Source organism: Oryzias melastigma, linkage group LG20 (genome assembly GCF_002922805.2).
Source record: "Oryzias melastigma strain HK-1 linkage group LG20, ASM292280v2, whole genome shotgun sequence".
Classification (NCBI taxonomy): Eukaryota; Metazoa; Chordata; class Actinopteri; order Beloniformes; family Adrianichthyidae; genus Oryzias; species Oryzias melastigma.
In genome coordinates, this window is record NC_050531.1 from 10,615,037 (window position 1) to 10,635,419 (window position 20,383).

At 37.0% G+C, this 20,383-nt stretch overlaps 1 protein-coding gene across 1 annotated transcript; it reads right to left on the reverse strand.

The window, feature by feature from the left end:
* Positions 1-281: 281 nt before the first annotated feature.
* trpa1b (transient receptor potential cation channel, subfamily A, member 1b) lies at positions 282-17,787 on the reverse strand. Its single transcript, XM_024280307.2, has 29 exons — positions 17,744-17,787; positions 16,422-16,544; positions 16,158-16,268; positions 15,074-15,236; positions 14,813-14,988; positions 14,410-14,517; positions 14,219-14,327; positions 13,824-13,969; positions 12,983-13,119; positions 11,253-11,301; positions 9,476-9,575; positions 9,287-9,387; positions 8,273-8,448; positions 5,888-6,052; positions 5,675-5,789; positions 5,368-5,534; positions 5,113-5,203; positions 4,955-5,014; positions 4,779-4,871; positions 3,284-3,354; positions 3,022-3,178; positions 2,861-2,950; positions 2,607-2,776; positions 2,400-2,529; positions 1,717-1,899; positions 1,567-1,635; positions 1,384-1,485; positions 1,177-1,295; positions 282-890 (listed from the first exon to the last, which is right to left on the reverse strand). The coding sequence occupies exons 3-29, from the start codon at positions 16,251-16,253 to the stop codon at positions 677-679; spliced, it is 3,357 nt and encodes a 1,118-aa protein (XP_024136075.1). The 5' UTR covers positions 16,254-16,268; positions 16,422-16,544; positions 17,744-17,787; the 3' UTR covers positions 282-676.
* Between the last annotated feature and the right edge of the window lie 2,596 nt (positions 17,788-20,383).

Consider the following 20,383-nt stretch of genomic DNA (forward strand, 5'->3'; position numbering starts at 1 on the left):
GTGCCGGATGAGTTCAAAAGAATAATTTTCCATCAGAAGGGATACATTTTATTTGGTGATGTAATTAAGTTAAGGTTTAAGGAGGACAAAGGACACATAAAGATATTACAGCATCACAGAAAGGAAGGAAGGCAACACTGCGTACATCATAAAAACTCACATTCAGGCACAAATCAAGAACAATTTAAACTAAATTCTATTTTCTTGTTTTTGTTTATTCATTGATACATATAATACCAAGCCACAATGCTTAACCTTCAATCCCAGTTTCTACAGTTTTATTTTATTTTTCCTTTTTTTTTATTTGTTTTGGCTCATTTCAAACTCCACGTTTTTTTAAGCTGAAGAAATTAGATTTTTTTTTCTTCCATTTTTGGATTGGAACGTGAACGTATATATTCTAATGAAGAGCAGCTTGATGATTATAGGCTTTAACATTAAAATGCATAAAGCACAACGCCAGCTGACAGACAAGCTTTTGTGGACATGCTGAAGAGCTATGATATGCTTTAAAATGACTGCAGTGATTACTCACACTAAAGCGATATTTTCAGGAAAATAAACCAGAGGTGTCATGTAAATGGTGAATTCAAGTGCATACATTTTAAATTTTTATTCTAACCCTAGTATAAAGGGATGTCAGCCCTGTGTGCAAAAGTTTTCAAAGGAGTCCTCTTCATTTACGCTTCGCCTCGATGGCTTTCATCAGGGGGACCCACCGGGACGTGGTGCGGCCTCGTGTTTTAGTCTTAGTCAGGTTGGGCCACATGGTGCCCCTGATGTTCACCGGGCCGTCGTACTCGTCCGCCTCCGAGGTGATCTCCATCTTCTGGATGATGAGCTTCAGGAGGCAGTGCTGCTTCTCCAGAATGCTCGACATCTCTTTCATCCTGCAAGAAAATATCATTTTGTGCTGTATGTAATTTTAAATTATAGGTGAGGCTTTTTTTAGCCAGCTACTCCTAAAATACTTTTTCTTGTGTTATGTTGAGTCACCACTAGGTGTTGCTCATAGATTAAAAAAGATGACTCTGCTTGATAGCAGTTCCCACCAAGACTTCATACATAATTTTTTGGCTTCAAAGCTTCTTTCCAACATTTCAAATACTTTTAAAAAGCTGAAAGCTTTTATTTAAAGACTTGCAAACTAAAAGAGTCTTTATTATGCAAATTCACCTGATCTTCTGCTTCTTCAGTTCATTCTCTATGACAGTGCAGTTCTGTGACTTGGACTGCAGACGACTCCAGACCTCATTTTTCTCCTCTTCACCGGAGATCAGCTGTGTAAGGAAGTGCTGAAAGATGGAGAAAAAAAGGCCTAACAAAGATAGATCCAAATAGGAAAAATTGAAATAGCTTTCATATTTAGTGCTGAGCTTATACCTTGGAACATTTACGATTGGGATAGAGGATGATTGAGGGTTTGTCAACACGTTTCATGAACCAGTACGGGAGCTTATCTTCCAGAGAGGTGTGAAGGTCAATCTGAGGTCAGAGTCAAAGGTGACTTAAGAGCAAACTCACTAACTGATGTTAGTAACCCTGATTGGCTAGGATCGTACTTACCTGCATGGCTATCCGTTTTAAAGAGGCATTTCTTTGAACCTCAGCAATATCTCCAACTGCCAAACCGATCTACATTTGCCAAACAATAATTATCAGAAATCTCTGGTTTTATGTTATTACAAAAATAAACTATATACAGGACATGCTTACCATCAAGTTCACCAGCAGGATAGGCATGAGCATCACAAATTGCACAAAGATGACATATGTCAGGATGCCGAAGGGCAGCTCATTGTTCAGAAAGGCATCCAGGATGTTATTCTGGTAGTTCAGTTCCCCGACCATCATCACAAAGGTTTGGATCACGGAGAGCGGCACCGTGTCGAACTGCCTCTGATGACAAAGACAAAGTAATGTGAATGTTTGTGGTTAAAAAACTGAGATAAAGAAGAGTTAGAACGTAAGCAAAATCAGGATGTGAGGATTAATTGAAAATAAGTATGTAAAATAAAGGTTCCCATCCTGGTTCAACAGTAGGGGTGGATAGTAATAGGAATTTGGGCATTGATCCAATACCAAGTATTTACAAGACTAATGATATTGATACTTTCCCGACAAATACACCATTAAATTGGACAAGTTTTCGCTCAAATTTTGATTTTTTTTTTTGTCCAATCTGGCTACACTGACACTGCTGTACTTACTGTAAGTAAATTCGAGTACTTAACTGTACATAATAAAGGCAAACTGAGTTGGAAGTATTGATTTCCTCTTGCTAGTATCAATATTTCACCTTGGCATTTATAATATATACTCAGATCCATCTACCCAGCATATTTAAGAGATTTTACTTCTTTTTTTCTTGAACTGATTTAAATACATTTCTCTGTTACCTGGTTGAGCATTAGAGCATGGAACGCCAAACTGAAGGCCAACATCAGGAAGAAAAACAGCATCACAATGCGGGCCAGTGTCTTCATGATCTCCCCGAACATCACCACAAAGATGCCGACATTTTCAAACCTGAACATGACCAAAGAGTCAACAACAAAACTCCTCCATGACGTAAAAATAGTGGTAGCAACAAAAGCAAACTCTACCTCTGGAGATAAAGAAGAAAACCAATCCAGTAATGCAAGACAGCCAGTGCTCCTGCCTGCCAGTGCAGCGAGCCCTCTGCATTGATCATCAGAGGGATGATGAACAGTAGAGAGTAGATGGCTGAAGCCCAGTCGTTTTGGTTGGAGTGATCCCTAAAGTAATTCCAGCGCTTTTGAGAAGTAAGAAAAGCAAGAAAATCAAATAAAAACATCGTTTTAATTCATATGTATGATTCGAGACTCAATGTCAGTACCTGCTGTGATAACTGTATGACTTCTTTTCCTATAGAGTAAACGTTCATGATCAGGACCATCACCATACAGAAGGACTTGAACACAGATTGCTGCAAAACAGAACACACACATTGAGTAAATCTGAAGGAAGATCGCATCATAAAGCCGTTCAATACTTTACCTCAGTAAAAGACACAGGCACCATGTTGATGGAACGGTCACCTGTGTCAGTGGTGTTCATAGAGGGCCGGAGAGTCACGATTAAGTGGGTCAAGGGCAGCAATCCCAACAGGTACAAAAACATGTTGAGAGCATGAGCTTTGCTACCATATGCAACCCTGCAGATGCAAAAAAAAAGAAGTGAAGCAGAAAACTCCTCACACTGCAAAACCAGCTTTTATATTGACTGGATATAAGTGATTTGTTAAGTGAGGGCTACACACCACTTCATTGCCAGATATTTTTTGCAGACTGGGTGGTTAAGGAGCTCTATGCGATTGTACTTCACCATTGCCTGCAGAAAAAAGGTGAAAAGCATTCAGAGATTTAGCAATTTGAAGCTATACTCACATGGTCCTCAGCAACACACGTTCAAGCTACTACTACCAAAAAAAGTCTATGTAAATGCACATAAATGGACTTTTCCGGCTTATGCAAGTTTCTATGCCGGTTTTTTAGCTCTATGTACAAAATGTACATGAATGCATGCTGAAAGTTAAACCAGGTTGTGCTTTGACCAATCAGGGACTTGGATTTGGTATTGACGTTGGGATGGCGACCCCTTCCACTCATGGAAGTACCAACCATTTAAAATTTGATTACGGAGGATAAATTAGTAATTGCGCCCAGATGGAATTATGTGATACTATGTTAACACCTGCCCTGGCAAGATGTGTTCAAGTGACCACTTCAGGGAGATCTGGTTGCATGCAAGATAGGGCCCAAACACAACATTGAACTCATCATTAGCTGGAAGATTTGTCGCAACTGTACCCAGAAGCTGAATTTGCCTATCTGTACTAGAAGATTCCTAACCCTAACCCTAATCATAACCTGGTTCCAGTGTTTTTTTGGGGAAGAGCTTAAACTTCATTCAAACTTCAGTCAAAGACTTTCAGCTGATGATGGTCTGACATCATTTTGAGGCTAAGTTGTTTTCTACAGCCAGGTCCTCTTGCTGTTTTTGGGTTCTACAACCAAAATCTGCGACTACTGACCAAGCATTGAAAGTTAAACCAGGTCGAATAATGACCAATCAGGGACTCGGATTTGGTAGTGAGGGATGGGTAGTGTCCTTTTTAATTCACGGAAGTTCTAACTGTTTGAAAATTGATCATGAAGGAGAAATCAATTGCAGTTTGTGCCCGGCTGGAATCACGTGACACCAAGTCTTTCACATATCAGAATAGAGCTGTGAAAGAAAAAGCTTGGAGATTCATGAGATTTGACCTGTTTTAACATTTCACACCAAGCCTTTTCTAACTGTAGGTACTTGTACTAGTATTAGGTAGCGACAGTCCATTGTGAACACCATACTGTATGCTAAAAGTGTGATCAAGAACCTCCGTTCATATATCGGAATTGTGAAATTTACACCATTATGACACTTCGCACCAGCTAGTACTCAGTAACAGACACATATTTCCAAATTATTGTGAACTAATACATCTCATTCATACCCAAGTGTTTGTTTGGTGATGCAACTAGCAAAAATGAATGACCTCATCTCCAAAGATTTTACAATAAATCCTATTTGTAGAGCATTTGGAAGAAAGTTGGTAGTTTTGCTTTTTGGCTGATTGTTTGAAATCTTTTCTCTTCAAACTGGCAATAATATTTTCCACAAAACTCAACAAAACCAAGCATCTGAGTAGAGTTTGGAGAAATGTTTGACCAAAGATGGGGAACCACCAAAGGTGGATTTTTTTTATTGCTTACATTGACTGCAGCCAGTGGCTGAATCTTCAAGGACTCATCGCTCAACTTTTGGGGTGAAATGGGAGCCTGGAGCCATCGGAAACTATATTCAATCTACAAAAAAAAAAAAAAAAAATTATTCTTTAAATGCATAGATGATTTCACAGTAAAGTTTTCATTACACTGTCTATGCTTACATGGTAGTTAGGGCTGTTGTGGTCATCATCAGACTCTCTCACACAGCGGTCCAGTAGATGCTGTAGAAGAGAGTTGAAAAGTGACATATTATGTAACAGGAAAGTGTCCATAGATTTAGGTTTTGAAGATTTTTTTTTTAATTAAGTCAGTGAAAAACCTTGCAGGTTTCAGGCAGAAACTCAATCATATCGAGTATGGGGCATCTCTGGCTGGTGCCGGGAGTGAACAGCTGCAACGCTTCGTCACATCTGGAAGAAGAAAAACTCAAATTAGCTTCAAATTGAGAAAAAAAAATTCAAAAGTTACAAGAAATAAAAGTTTAATCAACTATAAGTCTTACAAACAGCTGGTTGTGAAGAATTCCTGGAGACAAATCCACAACTCTGAACCTTTAGTCTTGTAAAATACCCACCTTTCACTATCAACCACAGCATTGACCACATCCTTTCTTCCGTTCTGCACTGCTTCATGGAGGAATGATGTGTGGTTCTTGTTCAAGATGAGCTCCGCCCCTTTGACCAGCATCAGCCTGACTGCCGCCACGTGTCCCGCTCTTGCTGCAATATGCAGCGCTGTGTTCTGATGTGGCAACAAGGCAAAAACAACTTTAAAAAGCAACTTTTTTTTACTTTGTCTGCAGACATTTTTGAGAACCATTAGTTCTTTCTGATCTATTTATGAATCCCTTGGGGCAGAACTGAAAGAGCAGGAGTTTTTACCCCATCCTCATCTGTTTTATCCAGTAATTTGAGGTTGGCTGACAGCAGAATGGCCATAGTTTGAGTGTATCCCTCAGAAGCAGCATGATGCAGACAAGACCAGCCTTTGTAATCACTGTGAAAAGATGCAAAAATCACGTGTGTTTGATGTAATTTGCATTTCAAGCCTCCAGGCTAAGAGATTCAAACATTGATCCCTGTGTTTGCCGCTACCTGTGAAAGAGAGCTCCCTTGCGCAGCAGCAGCTGAACCACTTTAGTGTGGCCCCCTTTGGAAGCTAAATGCAGAGGTGTCAGGCCCCGCTCGTCTCCTTCATTTAGCAAGCGGGAGTCAGTGATGGTCTCCAATAATCTCTGACAGGTGTTGATGCGCCCGTACCTTTAAGAAGAGAAGAAAAAGACAAGAAGTTGAGTCTTTTAGTGATGGTTTGATTCCCTTTAATACACTTGAGGTACTTTTAGTAAAATAGATGAGGCCAATGGGCACAACTCTGCATGAATCCACGTATAAAAAGAAGTTCTGACTTTTTTCCTTCATTTGTACCACAAAATATAAGAGTCGGGAATCAATTAAAGAAGTGTAAATAATTAATCTCAAACCTGAAAAAAGAGATAAATCACGAATAATATTGATTATTATTATTTTTAGTTACAGCGAATAATCACAATGTGAAATTACACACAAAACTGTACATTTGGAACATTTATTTTTAATCGGGGCGTGTATCTTTTCCTCTCACATGATTCGATTTGCATCTTGATATATAAAGGATTCAGCTAACTTTTTTGCGATACGATTAAAACGCTAAAATGTAGATATTTCTTATTCATATGCCATTTATAGCTATAAATAATAATGCTCGACATTTGACAGAAAAATGTATTCAGGTTTTGACTTAGAAGAAGCAAGCTTATGATTGGACGTCTTTTTGTTTGCGTCACATGTACATAAAAAGACAAAGACGGTAAGAAAAAAGGCAGAAAGAGAAACTGCAGTTTGCCCGAAATCAATTATTCACTTGTTGATTAATTTTATACCTTTAAACCAACATAATCTTGTTCATATCTGTGATTTTCAAACAATGCTGCATTTGATCAATTGATTTTTCGATACGTATCTAGTATTTTTTACATCCCTAATTTTTAATTAGTGCTGTCACTCAATTTAAAAAAAAGTAACTAAATAATCACACTTTTGGGTCGAGATTAATCAGTATTAATCACAATGTTTTACCTGGTAAATTTTACACAATATACAGATTTTGAACAAAAACAGGACATTTTTCTTTCATTGTCCTGTTACTGTGACCCTGCATCAAATAGTGTGTTTCTTGTGAAAAAGCAATCTAAATCAAAGAAATAACGAGATTAAAGTACTAAAAACCGATTGAATATTTAATGTTCACAACCCAAAAAAATATTGACGATGAAGCAGGAATGTGTGACTCTAGAAAGCAGGTTTTGGGGTTTACAGTTTCTAATATTACATTGCAGTTTCAAGGCAAAAACTTATTCTTTATAATCCCAAAAGTGTCTTAAAATGTAATTTTAATGAAAATGGCTTTGGTGTGGGGGGATTGCTCAATCTCCTGGAAGTCGTGACCCAGGTTGCTGGAACCAATGAGAAGAAATAAGTATAAATAACAGAATGCCTTATAGACCACTTTGTCTCCGACGCTTTTTAAGAGGGTCAGCCGCTTTCTTTGCCTGCACATTGGTCCAAGTGTCAAAAAGAAATGAGGTTTCCAAAGGAGTTAAAGCATGACATCATAACACCATCTTCCTTTGCCCCCTTGCTCTGACAAAATGGGTGTACATGATGGAAAAATCAATAACAATAATGTTTAATGTTCTCTTCTTGCACTATTTGTAACGTTTCGTTACATACGCCGGGCTAATTGAATTCTTTCTGGTGACAGCTCCTTAAGGGCAATGTGTGATGTCGCTTCAATTAATCTTAAAAACGCTCCCAAGCATGGGAATTTCTCCCAGGATTAAAACAACTGGACAGTGCGGTGACAGAACTCATTCGTCATCGTCCAACTGGTGTTCATGTACAGGGCTGCACTGGAAATTCTCTTTTTAGGTTGTCAGGTAATGAATCAGATACTCTACAGGAAGCGTTTTTCTCCTTTCTCCCTCCACTTATTGATCAGTGCAAGAAGAATAGGCTGTAATCTATAACTTTCTGTGTCCTTTAAAAAGAAATACATTCCTCTTCTAATGAAAAAATTAATTGAAAAACCTTAATAGATGCTTAAGGAAAGACTGATGGGATACTTGGTAAATTAATATGCTATTTTTCTTATATTTTTAGCTTATGGAAACCAATGAAAGGGGACAAAAGTGTCATTTTGTTGATGCCTCAAGTTATATAATTAAAACAGGATGCAACATTTTAACAAAAATAACATCAAATGTAAAAAGAAATGTTTAATTATCAGCCGTTAGTGTCAAAATTACACAGCACGCTCATCTTAAAAAAAAAAAAAAAAAATCCAAAGTTGAAGCAACGTTTTGGTCAAATTCAGGTCAAATCATTGTTGTTTTATTCGATGGTGTGGAAATTCTCGCCCCTCTGGGACCAATCAAAACTTACTGGGCGGCAAAGTGCAGAGCAGACTTCTTGTCCTTGGACTTGCATGCAAGGCCGACCTGCCCTGAGAGGCCCAGCATGTTCTTCACCGAGTCATGGATCCCCAGTCTGCAGGCGTAATGGAGTGGGGTGCAGCCCTCATTATCCTCACAGCTCAGCAAGGCCTTCACAGTGTTGCGCTACACACAAATAATAGTCATTTTAGTGTTTAGCACTGATGCTGCTACCTGTAAAGAGTTATAATAAAGTTTTGAAAAAAATATATATTTATAGTGACAAAAAATAAATAAAGGGTCATGGACAAGAGTATTTCGAAAGAAGTCAAAGTTGTGTCAAAGTGGAAAACATAACCATTTACAATTGTTTTAACCATGTATTCATCCTAATCCTTCATTTATTTAAAATTCTCCAGAGCTCTAACTAGTGTTATTTTTAGTTTCTTAGAACTTGTACAACTTCACAATCTTTTTAGTTACTTTGAATGTTTTTTCTCATTTTTATTATTTTCTCCGTAAATCCCACTTTTTTCTCTTGTGTAGATGGAACAGCAATTTAATGTACATTATGTTCTTTTCTTGGTCAAACTTATGATGACCAGAGAGGTGTTTTGATCTCAACATCCTCTTTGTTTGGTTCATTTTCTTTTTATTGTTTCACTTTACTCATCCACTATCAAATCCATATTTTTTATTGTTAACAGCTGTGATTTCTCCCCACCGTTCAACCACATTTTGATGTAATGTGCCCCAAGTTCACAACCTAGCAGGTGAATAAATGAAACATCGGAGCAAAGTCTTCATGTAGCACATTACGATTTTTCTTAAAGACAAAACAACTTTGATTTTTACCTGTTAAAATTGGAATTTAAGAAATATTTTGCAAGTTGTCTGGTGCTCATTTAAAAACCCTACCAGGAATATTGTTTTTTCTTTGGAAATCGAACAGTTTTTATTATTTTCTGTAAAATATTTCGAGACCTCAGAGACGAGGAGATCTTTGTGTGATCTCAGGAAATACCTGCAGTACGTCTTCTGGGATGTTTTTCAGCCCTTTTGGCTGCAGAATGGCCAGGTGAAGGAAGTTACAACCACATTTGTCTTTCAAATTGACATTTGCCCCTAAAGAGAAACAAAAAACCAAACAGCTTGTCAATAATCAGAATTCTCAAACACTGAGTGTTTTGTACTAAACAACATAACGGCTCACCTTTTGACAAAAGCAGAGTTACACATTTCCAGGCTCCACAGCTGGTTGCCAACAGCAGGGGAGTGTTGCCTTTACAGTCACTGCTGTTGAGATCTGCACCCTGATGAGAGAACGCATCATTACTTTTTTATTGCTTTTTCTTTTCAGGTGCATTGATTGATCTAATGTAATGTATTTCCTAGTTGATTTTAAAAATTTAATTTGAAAGTCGCAGGAAAATCTTTTAAAGGTTGAGGATTAACCGATGCTGAGCTTTATCAAACTCAAGATTATAAACAAATAGTAAAACTTCATCCATCAATTATCCATATCATTATCTGTATGGCCAAAAAAGTCTTTGAAATTTTTGAAAACTGTAAAGGAAAAACTATTCAAGCATCACTAAATCTTCTTAATGAAACATGCATATTATCAGACATTTTTTTCTAACCACTTTCAATTAGAAGTCTGTGGAAATGTGTGTAGATGCGTGTTTTTAGGTAGTTTCTCTTCCATTCATACGTCGCCACACACATTCTTAAGACCATTTTTGGGTGTTTTATGTACATAACAGGGGGCTATTCAACGAGAGGTGAAAAAAACCCATTAAAAACTAAATAAAACAAACAAAAATTGTATATATATATATATATATATACTGTATGTATTTAAAAATAAAATCAGAATTTTACATTAGAAAAACAATATATCTTTAAAATCAACCATGTTTTCTTTAATATTTTAAGACCGAAGACAAAACACTGTAAGAAAAAACTTGCAAAAGTAAAGAAATGCAAGAGTTTTGAAAGTGGAAGCTCGAAATGCACATTTACGTGCCTTTACATACACTTTTCCTTGGTTGTTGAAAGTTCAACCAAGTTCAGATTTGGTAGTGATGTGTGGATGGCTTCCTTTTTAATTCAAGGAAGTGCTAACCATTTGAAAATTGATCATGGAGGGAAAAAAATGAATGGTTTGTGCCCAAACCGAAGTGTATCGGAATAGAGCTGTGAAAGAAAAATTCTAGATTTACATTGCTTTAATGATTCACACCAACTCTTTTCAAACTATAGGTGGCGTACATGCACCAACAAAACAGTTGCAAAAGAAGAAGAAGAAGAAGAAGTAGCCCCTCCCTGCTTGCTCAGTGTGAACACTATGGGCAAGAACGTGCTATTAGTGTGTTACATGTAAATGTGGCAAAAAACATTTTAAAATCCCTCTAATAAGATTCACATTTGTAAAAAAAACAATAAACATAAATCTAAACCTTCTAAGAAAAATCTATACTTTAATAGACCAGCAGTACATCCAATTTAATAAATCAAATTAATCTTTTATTATCCCACTCTTAATTCTCTGTACTAAAGATTAGGTGGTTGCCAGATGATGCCTCTGATTTACAGTAGCAGAACTACACACACAAGTTGATTTTCTTTTTGCTGTGTTTGCGAACAGGAAATAAACTTGGCCCCGACCTCCCGCCCCGAGCAGCGCCGCTCTGTTAAAACAGCCCACTTTGCGACAGATGGTGACAGACGGTCCATAAACGAAGGGAGGCACCTTGAACATTTAATAAACCCAACTGTGTATTTAAAATGGCAAACACTGAGTGATAATAGCAAAGATTGGGGCGTATGACGTTGTTGGTTGCATTTATTGTAGCATCCTGAGAGATGTACAGAGCAGATAAATGAATAAAACGTGATTTCTCTCTTTGAATACAGCTTAAGTTGCTTATAAATAACACACGTGCATTCATGCATGTCATGTATGTCATGTGTGAGTCTTTATTTACCAAAGAAATGAGGTACTCCGCCAGCTCATTGTGGTCAAATATTGTAGCCCTGGAAAAGTAAACACAGTTGCTGTAAACCGGCTCATGCCTGTGAGAGACTCAGTCCTTAGTCATAATGTCAAATGTTGAGTAAGCATGACTTCACTCTAATTCTGCTTTGTCAGAGGATGATATAAGAGCCGGATTTTCTCTTGTCTGAAAACGTTTTATCCTCTGATTGTCGTGTTTCCTTATAATGACAAATTCCGGGTAGTCTGGTGATGTAAAGTATTTTCAAAGAGCAGATGGGGTAATTCCTTTAACTGAATGACTGTCTGCAATACATCAATAGTCCTCCACATTTCTGTCTAGATACCATAAGAAACACCAAGTATAAAAAAATGTGATTTATCACTAGCTGTTAAAAGAAAATATAATTACAGCTATTTTACATCTTTTTTTTAAGGGCTGTCTGTACAAGCTCATGATTAAAAAAATAAATAGCTTTGGAGGTTTTGATGACATCATTAAAAAGATTATTGTACAAGGAAATCTGCTTTACTGCTACACTGTGATTGTGTTTGTGCAGATAAACTGTTCTTGAGTAAGATAACGTTTATTCTTATTGCATTTTTTGTTTACTTAAAGTTGTCTTATGTAGGTCACTGTTCACCACCACTGAGTAAATGAATACATTTTTGGAAAAACAAAAGTTAGGAACAAAGTTAAAAAGCTAATTACAGAAAAAAAAAAAAAAAATTAAGGAGTCACCACCGTGACATTCTTATCTTTTATTTTCTTTGCATGTTAAAAGTTAAGAGCTATGAGTCTCTAGGGAAAAACTCAAAATTTTGAAAACAACACCAGAGCGGAAAATCCAAAACGGGAAAAATAATTTTGAGATGAAAAATTAATTTAAACAAAATAAAGAAAAATGTCCAAAAATATAATTTTATGACAGTAAGTACTATTGGAAGTAAAAGGGTTATTGATTCTGCTTAAATGGATGGATACTCAACCAGCCACTGTATCTCACTCGGTTAGATAAAGATGTATTGTTTCACCTTAAACTTGAGAAAATATGGAACTCTCTAAGAAGTTCAGAATCACCTTTGTGGGTGTGTGGAAGCCATTATGGACTTTTTTCAATAACCCATCTTTTTATTTAAAAAATATATGCATTTATTTATTTATTTATAAATAATATTGGGATGCTGTTTATTTATTTAAAATACATATTTATGTATTAATATTCAGATATTTATTTATTTATAAATAATATCACAATTGTATTTATTTATTTAAAATATTTATGTATTTATAATATTAGGATGTTCTTTATTTATTTATTTATTTAATTATAATTTTATGATTTTTTTTATTTATTTTTATTATTTATTTTTATTTGATTGTATTAGATGCCAAAAACATATTTAAACAGGAAAAAAATATTTACATGAAAAAAAAGTATTTTTTTTTTAATTTGAAATGTTCCTTCTTCAGTGTTTTGAGATTAAAAATATCTTTTTGTAGAATTTTTTTCAGAGTATTAATCCTGACGCAAAAGATTTGGCAGTTAGGGTTTAAATTCAAGAAACGAAGTTGGATATTTTACAATGAAATCTGAATTCTTAATTCTAATGTTATTTTGAAATGCTTATGCTCATTTTCAGCTACTTTAATCCCCCTTTCTACCTATAGTAGTTATAGTTACCTCTATTTGTACAGTCTTACTTCTGGGACAAACTTACCTGTGCAGAGGGGTTTGACACGCCCCGTCAGTGAGGTTGATGATATCTTCTACCTGGTCCACAGTGCTCAGCATCAATTTGACCACCTCAGTGGCACCTTGTGTGCAGGCCAAATGAAGTGGCGTGGATCGATCATTCTGGACAGCAAAATACCCCAAATATTAAGTATGACGACTGAATATCCACAGACTTTGGCCCATCCACAGACAGTGACGGTCGGTCAAATAGAGCAGAAAATAAACACATTTAGGGGAATTAGCATGTGGACAAGCATGTCATGCGGACTCACTTACTCACATACATATTCTACACCTCCCCAGTGCAACATTAGCAGAGCATCTCTCAGACTTGCTGGCTGAATGCTGGGGGTGTAACACAAGCCTTTAATGAGATAACCAGGACTGGTAAGAAGAGGCCAGCGATCGCTCCACTCAGCTCACAGTGTAAGTGGAGGCAATTTGTATCAATTTAGCCAACCAAAGCTATTACTGAACCCACTATTCCTGCTGTAGCTCTGGCCACTGGCCCAGGGCTAGACATAACGATCACTCCCAGATGGGGATGATAAGACTGACGTGCTGCAGTAGCACAAAGACCGGGACCTTTTGTCAGGAAAAGGCGGGACAGGTGTAGGCAAATGAGACTGTGATTAAAGGAAACAATGCAAATCTGGCAGGGCATGCGACTGACAGCTGGAAGACGAATGGCTAAATTTATAATCCGCAGTTCCCCGGCATGTTCATGTTCAAGGCACACTGAGTATTAGGAAAACATAAGCAAATCTGTGTCTGCTCGCTAAAATGTTTGCTGGTGGAGACGCCGTCGTTTTTGATGCAAGTACCTGTTGCTGGTCGATTTTGGCCCCGGTAGCAATGCAGAGACGGATGGCCTCAATATTCCCCCCACGTACAGCCAGATGGAGAGGGCTGCTATTGGACTTGTCCAAGTAGTTGATGTGTATTGCTGCAGGGTGGCCATGCTCCTCTCCTGCCAACAGCAGAAAACTCAATAAATCAGGATATCCATATTATTCTGGATTCAAGTTAAGCTCAGTCTTTACTCGATCATGAAAGCTATTTTGGCCATTTGTTACGTTGTGTTTAGGGGAATATAAGGAAGTGTTGGTGGAGTTTTGCTTTCTTAACTGCTTGATAACCAAGAAAAAACTGTTGCCTCCCTAGAAATACCATTTTCGCTCAACTTTGTAACTCTCATTTTTGACAATAATTCACTCACCAGCCTTCAAAATGACTTCCATGGCTTTCTTTGCGCCTGCAAAGGCAGCAGCATGCATGGAGAAATGGCCGAGCTTGTTCTGCTGGCAGAGCTTGGCTCCATGTTTGAGCTTTGTTTGGAGGAGAAGATAATGTCTCATCAGTTGTAAGTCAAGGTTAGGCCAGCAACAACTGAAAGACTTGTGTACGCACCAAAATAGTGAGAGCCTCACAGTTATTGAGGGAGCAGGCCATCATCAGGGGGGTGTTTCCAAGGTCTCCCTGTAGGTTGCAGTCGGTGGCGTTGTAGGACAAAAGCAGCTGTGGGGCGCAGAGGTAAAAACAGAGAGTGTCGTCCAAACTTTGTAACCTTTAATGTCATACTTCAGTTTGTGGAAAACAGCCAATAAATGTTGACTTTTGTCTTTGAGCGTAGAGGGGAAAGACATCAAACTTTTAGATGTTATTTGGATAAAAATAAGATTTTCATTAAAACCTTCACAATGCTTCAATAAAATACTCAAAAGGATGTTTATCTGTACAGTTTATTCCTTTTTTAGAAGTATTTCCCCCTTTAAGTATGAAAAAAGGACGTAGTGTGATCCAGCCTCTTCACCTCCACAAGGTCGTTGTATCTGAGGCTAACAGCCAAGTGTAGCGGCGACAACAGAGCGGTGTTGAGGACGTTGGGGTCAGCGCCCAGGTCCAAAAGAGTTCTGCAGCTCTCTGGTTTGTTCCTCTCCACTGCCCAGTGCAGGGGTACGTTCCCCTGGTCATCACTGCAGTTCAGCTCTGGAAAAGAAGAAAAAAAACATGCAAATTTTGTATGTGCAATTTAAAACATGACATACAACAGTGCATGCTGTCTTGAGTTTACCCTGTGGGTCCACCACAGTGACGATGAACTGGATCAGGGTGACGTGGCCGCCTGCAGCGGCATGATGCAGGGGACTGGCTCCACAGTCATCTTTCTCGTTCAAAACCTCTGGGCTTTTCCTCACCAGGTTCTCCAGGTGAGCCAGGTCACCCTTCTCTGCTAACTTTAAAGAAAAAAAAAAAAAACAAGACATCATGAAATACAGTTGTTAATGGATGATTTTACCAAAGAGATTAAACAGAAAGACAACAGTGTTACTAGTTGTCTTGATAGTGTATTGACTTCCAATACTTCTGCATAATTGCTTCTGTTTATTTTCATTTTATTTCATCTGCAGCAGTTTGTTTTATTTATTGTTAAAGATGACAAAATCAGACACATTTTAGTATGAAAAAGTCAATACTCATTGGAGCTTGAAGAAAATCTCATCTGGTCTTTTTGGAGCATCACTAAAACATTGACATTGGTGAATCGCAAAAAAGGGGTTCCGGTTTCTCAATTTTTCTTTTACTTTTACTAAAAAACTGCAAGTAAAATTGGAATTTTGATGCAAAATTTCAAAATTTTAGTCATTATCGACATACAAGCTCTAAAACTACACTTTAAATATTTCTTTTTTTAAAGATTATTTAATGAGGCCTCCTAATTAAAACTGTAAAAGTCAAAATCATCACAGCAGAAATAATAAAGGAGCTAATAAGGACTGTTCTTTTGTGAGTAAATAAAGTTTAATTCACTTATTTGATCCATAGATAAAATATACTTTCTGAGTAAAATGCAGATTACCATGTAAGAGTATTTAAAATACTGGAAAGTAACACAGAAATCACCAAAGAGTGTTAATTAAGCGACACTTTTAATATATGGCTGAATATATGTTTATGACAGGAAGGCAAATATCGCACAGTTTATAGAACCTCCTTCAAATTAAAGTCTTAAATTAAGTTGTTATAAAATGTGATCAGTTAAATACCCATAACTGGCTTTTTTAAGCAAAAGCGATGGATTTATTTTTCAAAATTTCTCTATTTGTAATAAGTGAATAGTTCATTTCAACAGTTGATAGTGTAACTTTCATCATCACCTCGACTGCATTTAGGCTCGCCGGCGACGTGTCCTCATCCTCGATCACATATGTGTAACAGCTGGTCTGTCGAGCCACATCCCTGCTGAAGTTCATCACTTAGCTGGTGATCTGTGGAGCAGTAACACAACTTCAATCCTTAAAAATATCAGATACAAAAAAAGTAAAGAAATGCACCACGACTGCAATCAACCGCCTAAAGCTGCGTCCCAAAGGTCTGTACTTCCAAGTGGTAGAAATGGGCACAGATGACTTTGTTTGTACCTGGAAGGGCATTCAGATTCTCTGAGTGTTTTTTGGGGGGCCTATCTGTTGAAGAAAGCAATTATGTTGTTTCCAGCTGGGGGGCAGCGTGTTTGAGTCCGTCCCTGGTGTCCTTGCCCGATCCTGGGTGAACAAGATTGAGAAGGACCTTGTAATAGCACTGCAGGAGCCCAAAAAACACAAAGATGGAGCTTTTTATTCTCCGGAAATCCTCTTGAACTACATAGACCTGTAAGTGTGGATTATTATAGATAAATTGTATTTCTGTATGAAATTCTGCATGGATCAGCACTCCTGCAGATTGGTGCTAATGAGGATCCTTTTTTTCCACCTCTGGATCCCTTAAAATAAGCATAATGACTCTCAAAATTAAAGTTATGAGTATTAATTCTGGGCAAGCTGTGGTCACCAAGGCGAACATTTTAATCTACTTCTTCTCTGGGTAACTTTGCATATTAATTATGGATTGCGCCGACTCCGTAATGAGGAAAATAATCAAAGTTAACATGCAGCTCAAATGAGAACATATGTTAATGTGCTCAGTGAGTTGATTATTATACAGTACTGAGCATATGTTGCAGGACATTTTACTAATATGGCATTTCATTTGACATTGGGTCTCATTTTGACCTATTTCCATTAGGCGCCATTAATAATTGAGTGCTCGTTTGTGTGATTTAAAGTTGCACTTAAGCCTTGACCACAATTGATGGTCTTACAGTCAATGCCACTATGGCACCAGTCAACCATACCTTCTTTCAACTCTGCTTTTATCCAGATGGCTTCACTGAGAAAATTACATCTAATAAATGAAATTTTACCTTATATGGTAAATTTGATCCAAAAAATCCAAAAGGTTTTTTGATTTACGAGCATTAAATAAGTGTCATCGCTTATATATATATATATATATATATATATATATATATATATATATATATATATATATATATATATATATATATATATATATATATATGAGTCTATCACTTGTTTGCAGAAGTCCAGGAAGTGCTGTAATGGAAACACATTTCTAAACACATTTCTTGCAAATATAACCCCACATGAAGCTGTTATTCACTTCCATTATTAAAAAAAAGAAAAGCAATTAGTAACTTTCTTTTTGCATAATTAGAAATACTTTGGCTTAAATTAGAAGTTACATATTAGATAATTATTTTAAAAAATGATGAAAAAAATGCTTTGGATGATAAAGATCACACTGTGCTGTGTGCACAATTCATATAGCATAATCACATAGTTATCTAAACTGGATTCCAGCATTTTATAAAGAGCATAAGAAGAAGAAAAGTTGCACTTACTGAATGTGAGTGATGCTCCTGAGGATCTAAAGTATCTAGATGTTGTCTTCAGCACCACAAAAAGGGCTTTAAATAGTGTGGGGAGCGAGCCATTTCCCTGTATGTCGCCTAGAACGCAGATACTGCCCCTTGTGACCGAACGACTCATGATGTTTTCAGGAAGAAGCAGGCAAGCCCATGCTGTAACGTGAGAGTAAATTTGACTGGCAGCACTACATTAAAAAATTAAACATGATACCGCTCCTTTCTTCACCATCATGGAAGTAATGTGTTTGGATGGTGGGAAAAGGGTTTGCCGATTTGTTTCCTCATTCGCACAAAGTGGTTGGAATAGAAAAGCCTCTCAGTTTTCTGTCTGCATACAGGCTGTCAACCGAATAAGCAGAATAAAAATGAATGTTTTCAGCTGGTTTGAAGCTTTCTCAATTGTTAGAATCTGAAAGCGCACATCTTTGAGGAAACCACAGGGGAAACTCTACCCTTCTGCACATGATGTGTTGTATCATTTGTCATCTCATTATATTTGTGCATAAAAGACATTTGTTTAAGATCCATTATGATGTTGGAGCCTGTTCTGTTGCTTTTTTTTTCTTTAAGCATGTTACTCTTGACAAAACAGGATGAAAACGACCTCTGAGCTTTTTGTTGATAGCGAGGATTAAGGAATATTGTTCAGGGAGTCTTGATCAGAAAGGATTATCAGATAAGGTATATCATTAACCAGGGATTACTCAGGTATTTCGACCAGAATGATGTCTGAGGGAATACTCCTGAGATTGTAGATTTCACAGTAAGTATGTATTTTGTTTTCTTTTCTTGCCATCTGAGAAGTTCTGTACTTAAAAAAACATACTGTAAAGAACATTAGTTAATTAAAGGTCTGTAGATATGGACATTTTCTTCCAACATGTAGTCTAGATTCAATGCTTTTTTGCACCAAACCAAAATGTTTAAAATTAATATTGAATAAGGAAAAATCTATAATTAATATAGTCTATTTGCCACTTTAGTCATTTCAATATTCCAGCAGATTATTTTATTTAAATTAAAAATAGTAAAAAAGATGTCTCATTTTCATCTGATATTTTCTGCTAATTATTTTTGATAACTTATTTTTTTATTATTTACACTATTGCAAGTTGCAAATTAGAAACAGTTACGACACATTTTTATGTTGATTAAGATGACATGACATTGCAACAAGAAAACCAAATAAATTATAAACTTTCTTTTTTACATATATATTTTATTTTTTTGTGTTTTCTTGGTTATAGTTTAGGCTTACTTATTAAAAATTGTCTAAAGAACTGTCAATATTTTGTTACTCATAGTTTAATTTATTTTATTTCTCTAAATCTGTGCTTTTTCTTCAAGCGCTTCTGTGAAAAATAACATTTTGTTAAATAAATGTTCCTTTTGCATGTTAATAATAAAACCATGTATCTGTTGACAGGTGGTATTAGTGTCAACTGCTTCTAACAAAGACCGGATCTGACCACCGAACATGGTCATCCAAAATGATGCTCAGACTGAATAAATTAGTCATTAAATTAAATTAATATAAACATTCCCATATTGGGTAAACAACTAAGTTTACAGCATCTTTTAAAATAAGGAAGGGATGTAAAACTCTGGGAACTGCAGTTAACATTAGTGAACAATTGAGCTCAGCAGTATGGTTTAATGCCAAGAAAGTATTAAGTATGGGGGAGCATTGATGTAGAAGTCCATGGAATCTCAAAGGAAACTTTATTGTGTCTGTGTTTTGTAAAAATGCGTTTGGCGTTTTATAGACAGAGGTGGACAATCTGGAGGAGTGCAGAAGTACAGTCGGTTTGAGCGGTGTAGAACATGTTCACAACCTGGAAGGCAGTGATGAGGCCTCGTATGCGTGTGAGAGGAACTGAAGGTAGAATCGCACCAAGGATCAGGTCTTTAACTGATTGATGAGGTTAGAGAGAAATATTCATGTTTGGGTCAGATGGAAAGAAAAGTGGAAATGTGCTCTTGAAAAGACTGGAAGGAAAGTTAATTCTAACAGGGTAGGTTACATGTGTAAAAGCTATGAACACACGTGGCATGCATTGAAGAATGTTCTAAATGTGAGTTCTTGAACAAGAATTTAGCCCGTGGTGTTCACACTGGACCAGCAGGGAGGGGCTTCTTCTAGCATGTCCGCCGACTACAATTGAAAGAGACTTGTGCAAATTGCCAAATCTCTTGAATCTTGCTCCAGGTTTTTTCATTTACAGTTCTATTCTGATATATGAAAGACTCTGGGTCTACACATTCTCACTCAGACTCTAATATTTGGACGTATGGATCGAGTCCACTCTGCTTCACTTTTTGACGTTTTGGGTGACCTTAACTCGTCGTTTTTTTTGATGTGCTGGCTGTCGAGTCCCCAACCCTCGAGACTCAGTAGCAGACGTGGAACCGGTACCTGGTTTGGGCATTGGTAATGGGTTAGGGTACCGGTCCGCGACCCAGTAATTGATCAGTTGCATCCCGAGGGTTGGGGACCCCTGATTAGCTTATGGATTTCTTCCATGTCTGCACTGAAAAAAAGGATTTCTAGAGTCCTTGAATTTACTCGAATTAAAGTAGTAAATGCAACACAATTTATTCATATTTTCTCTG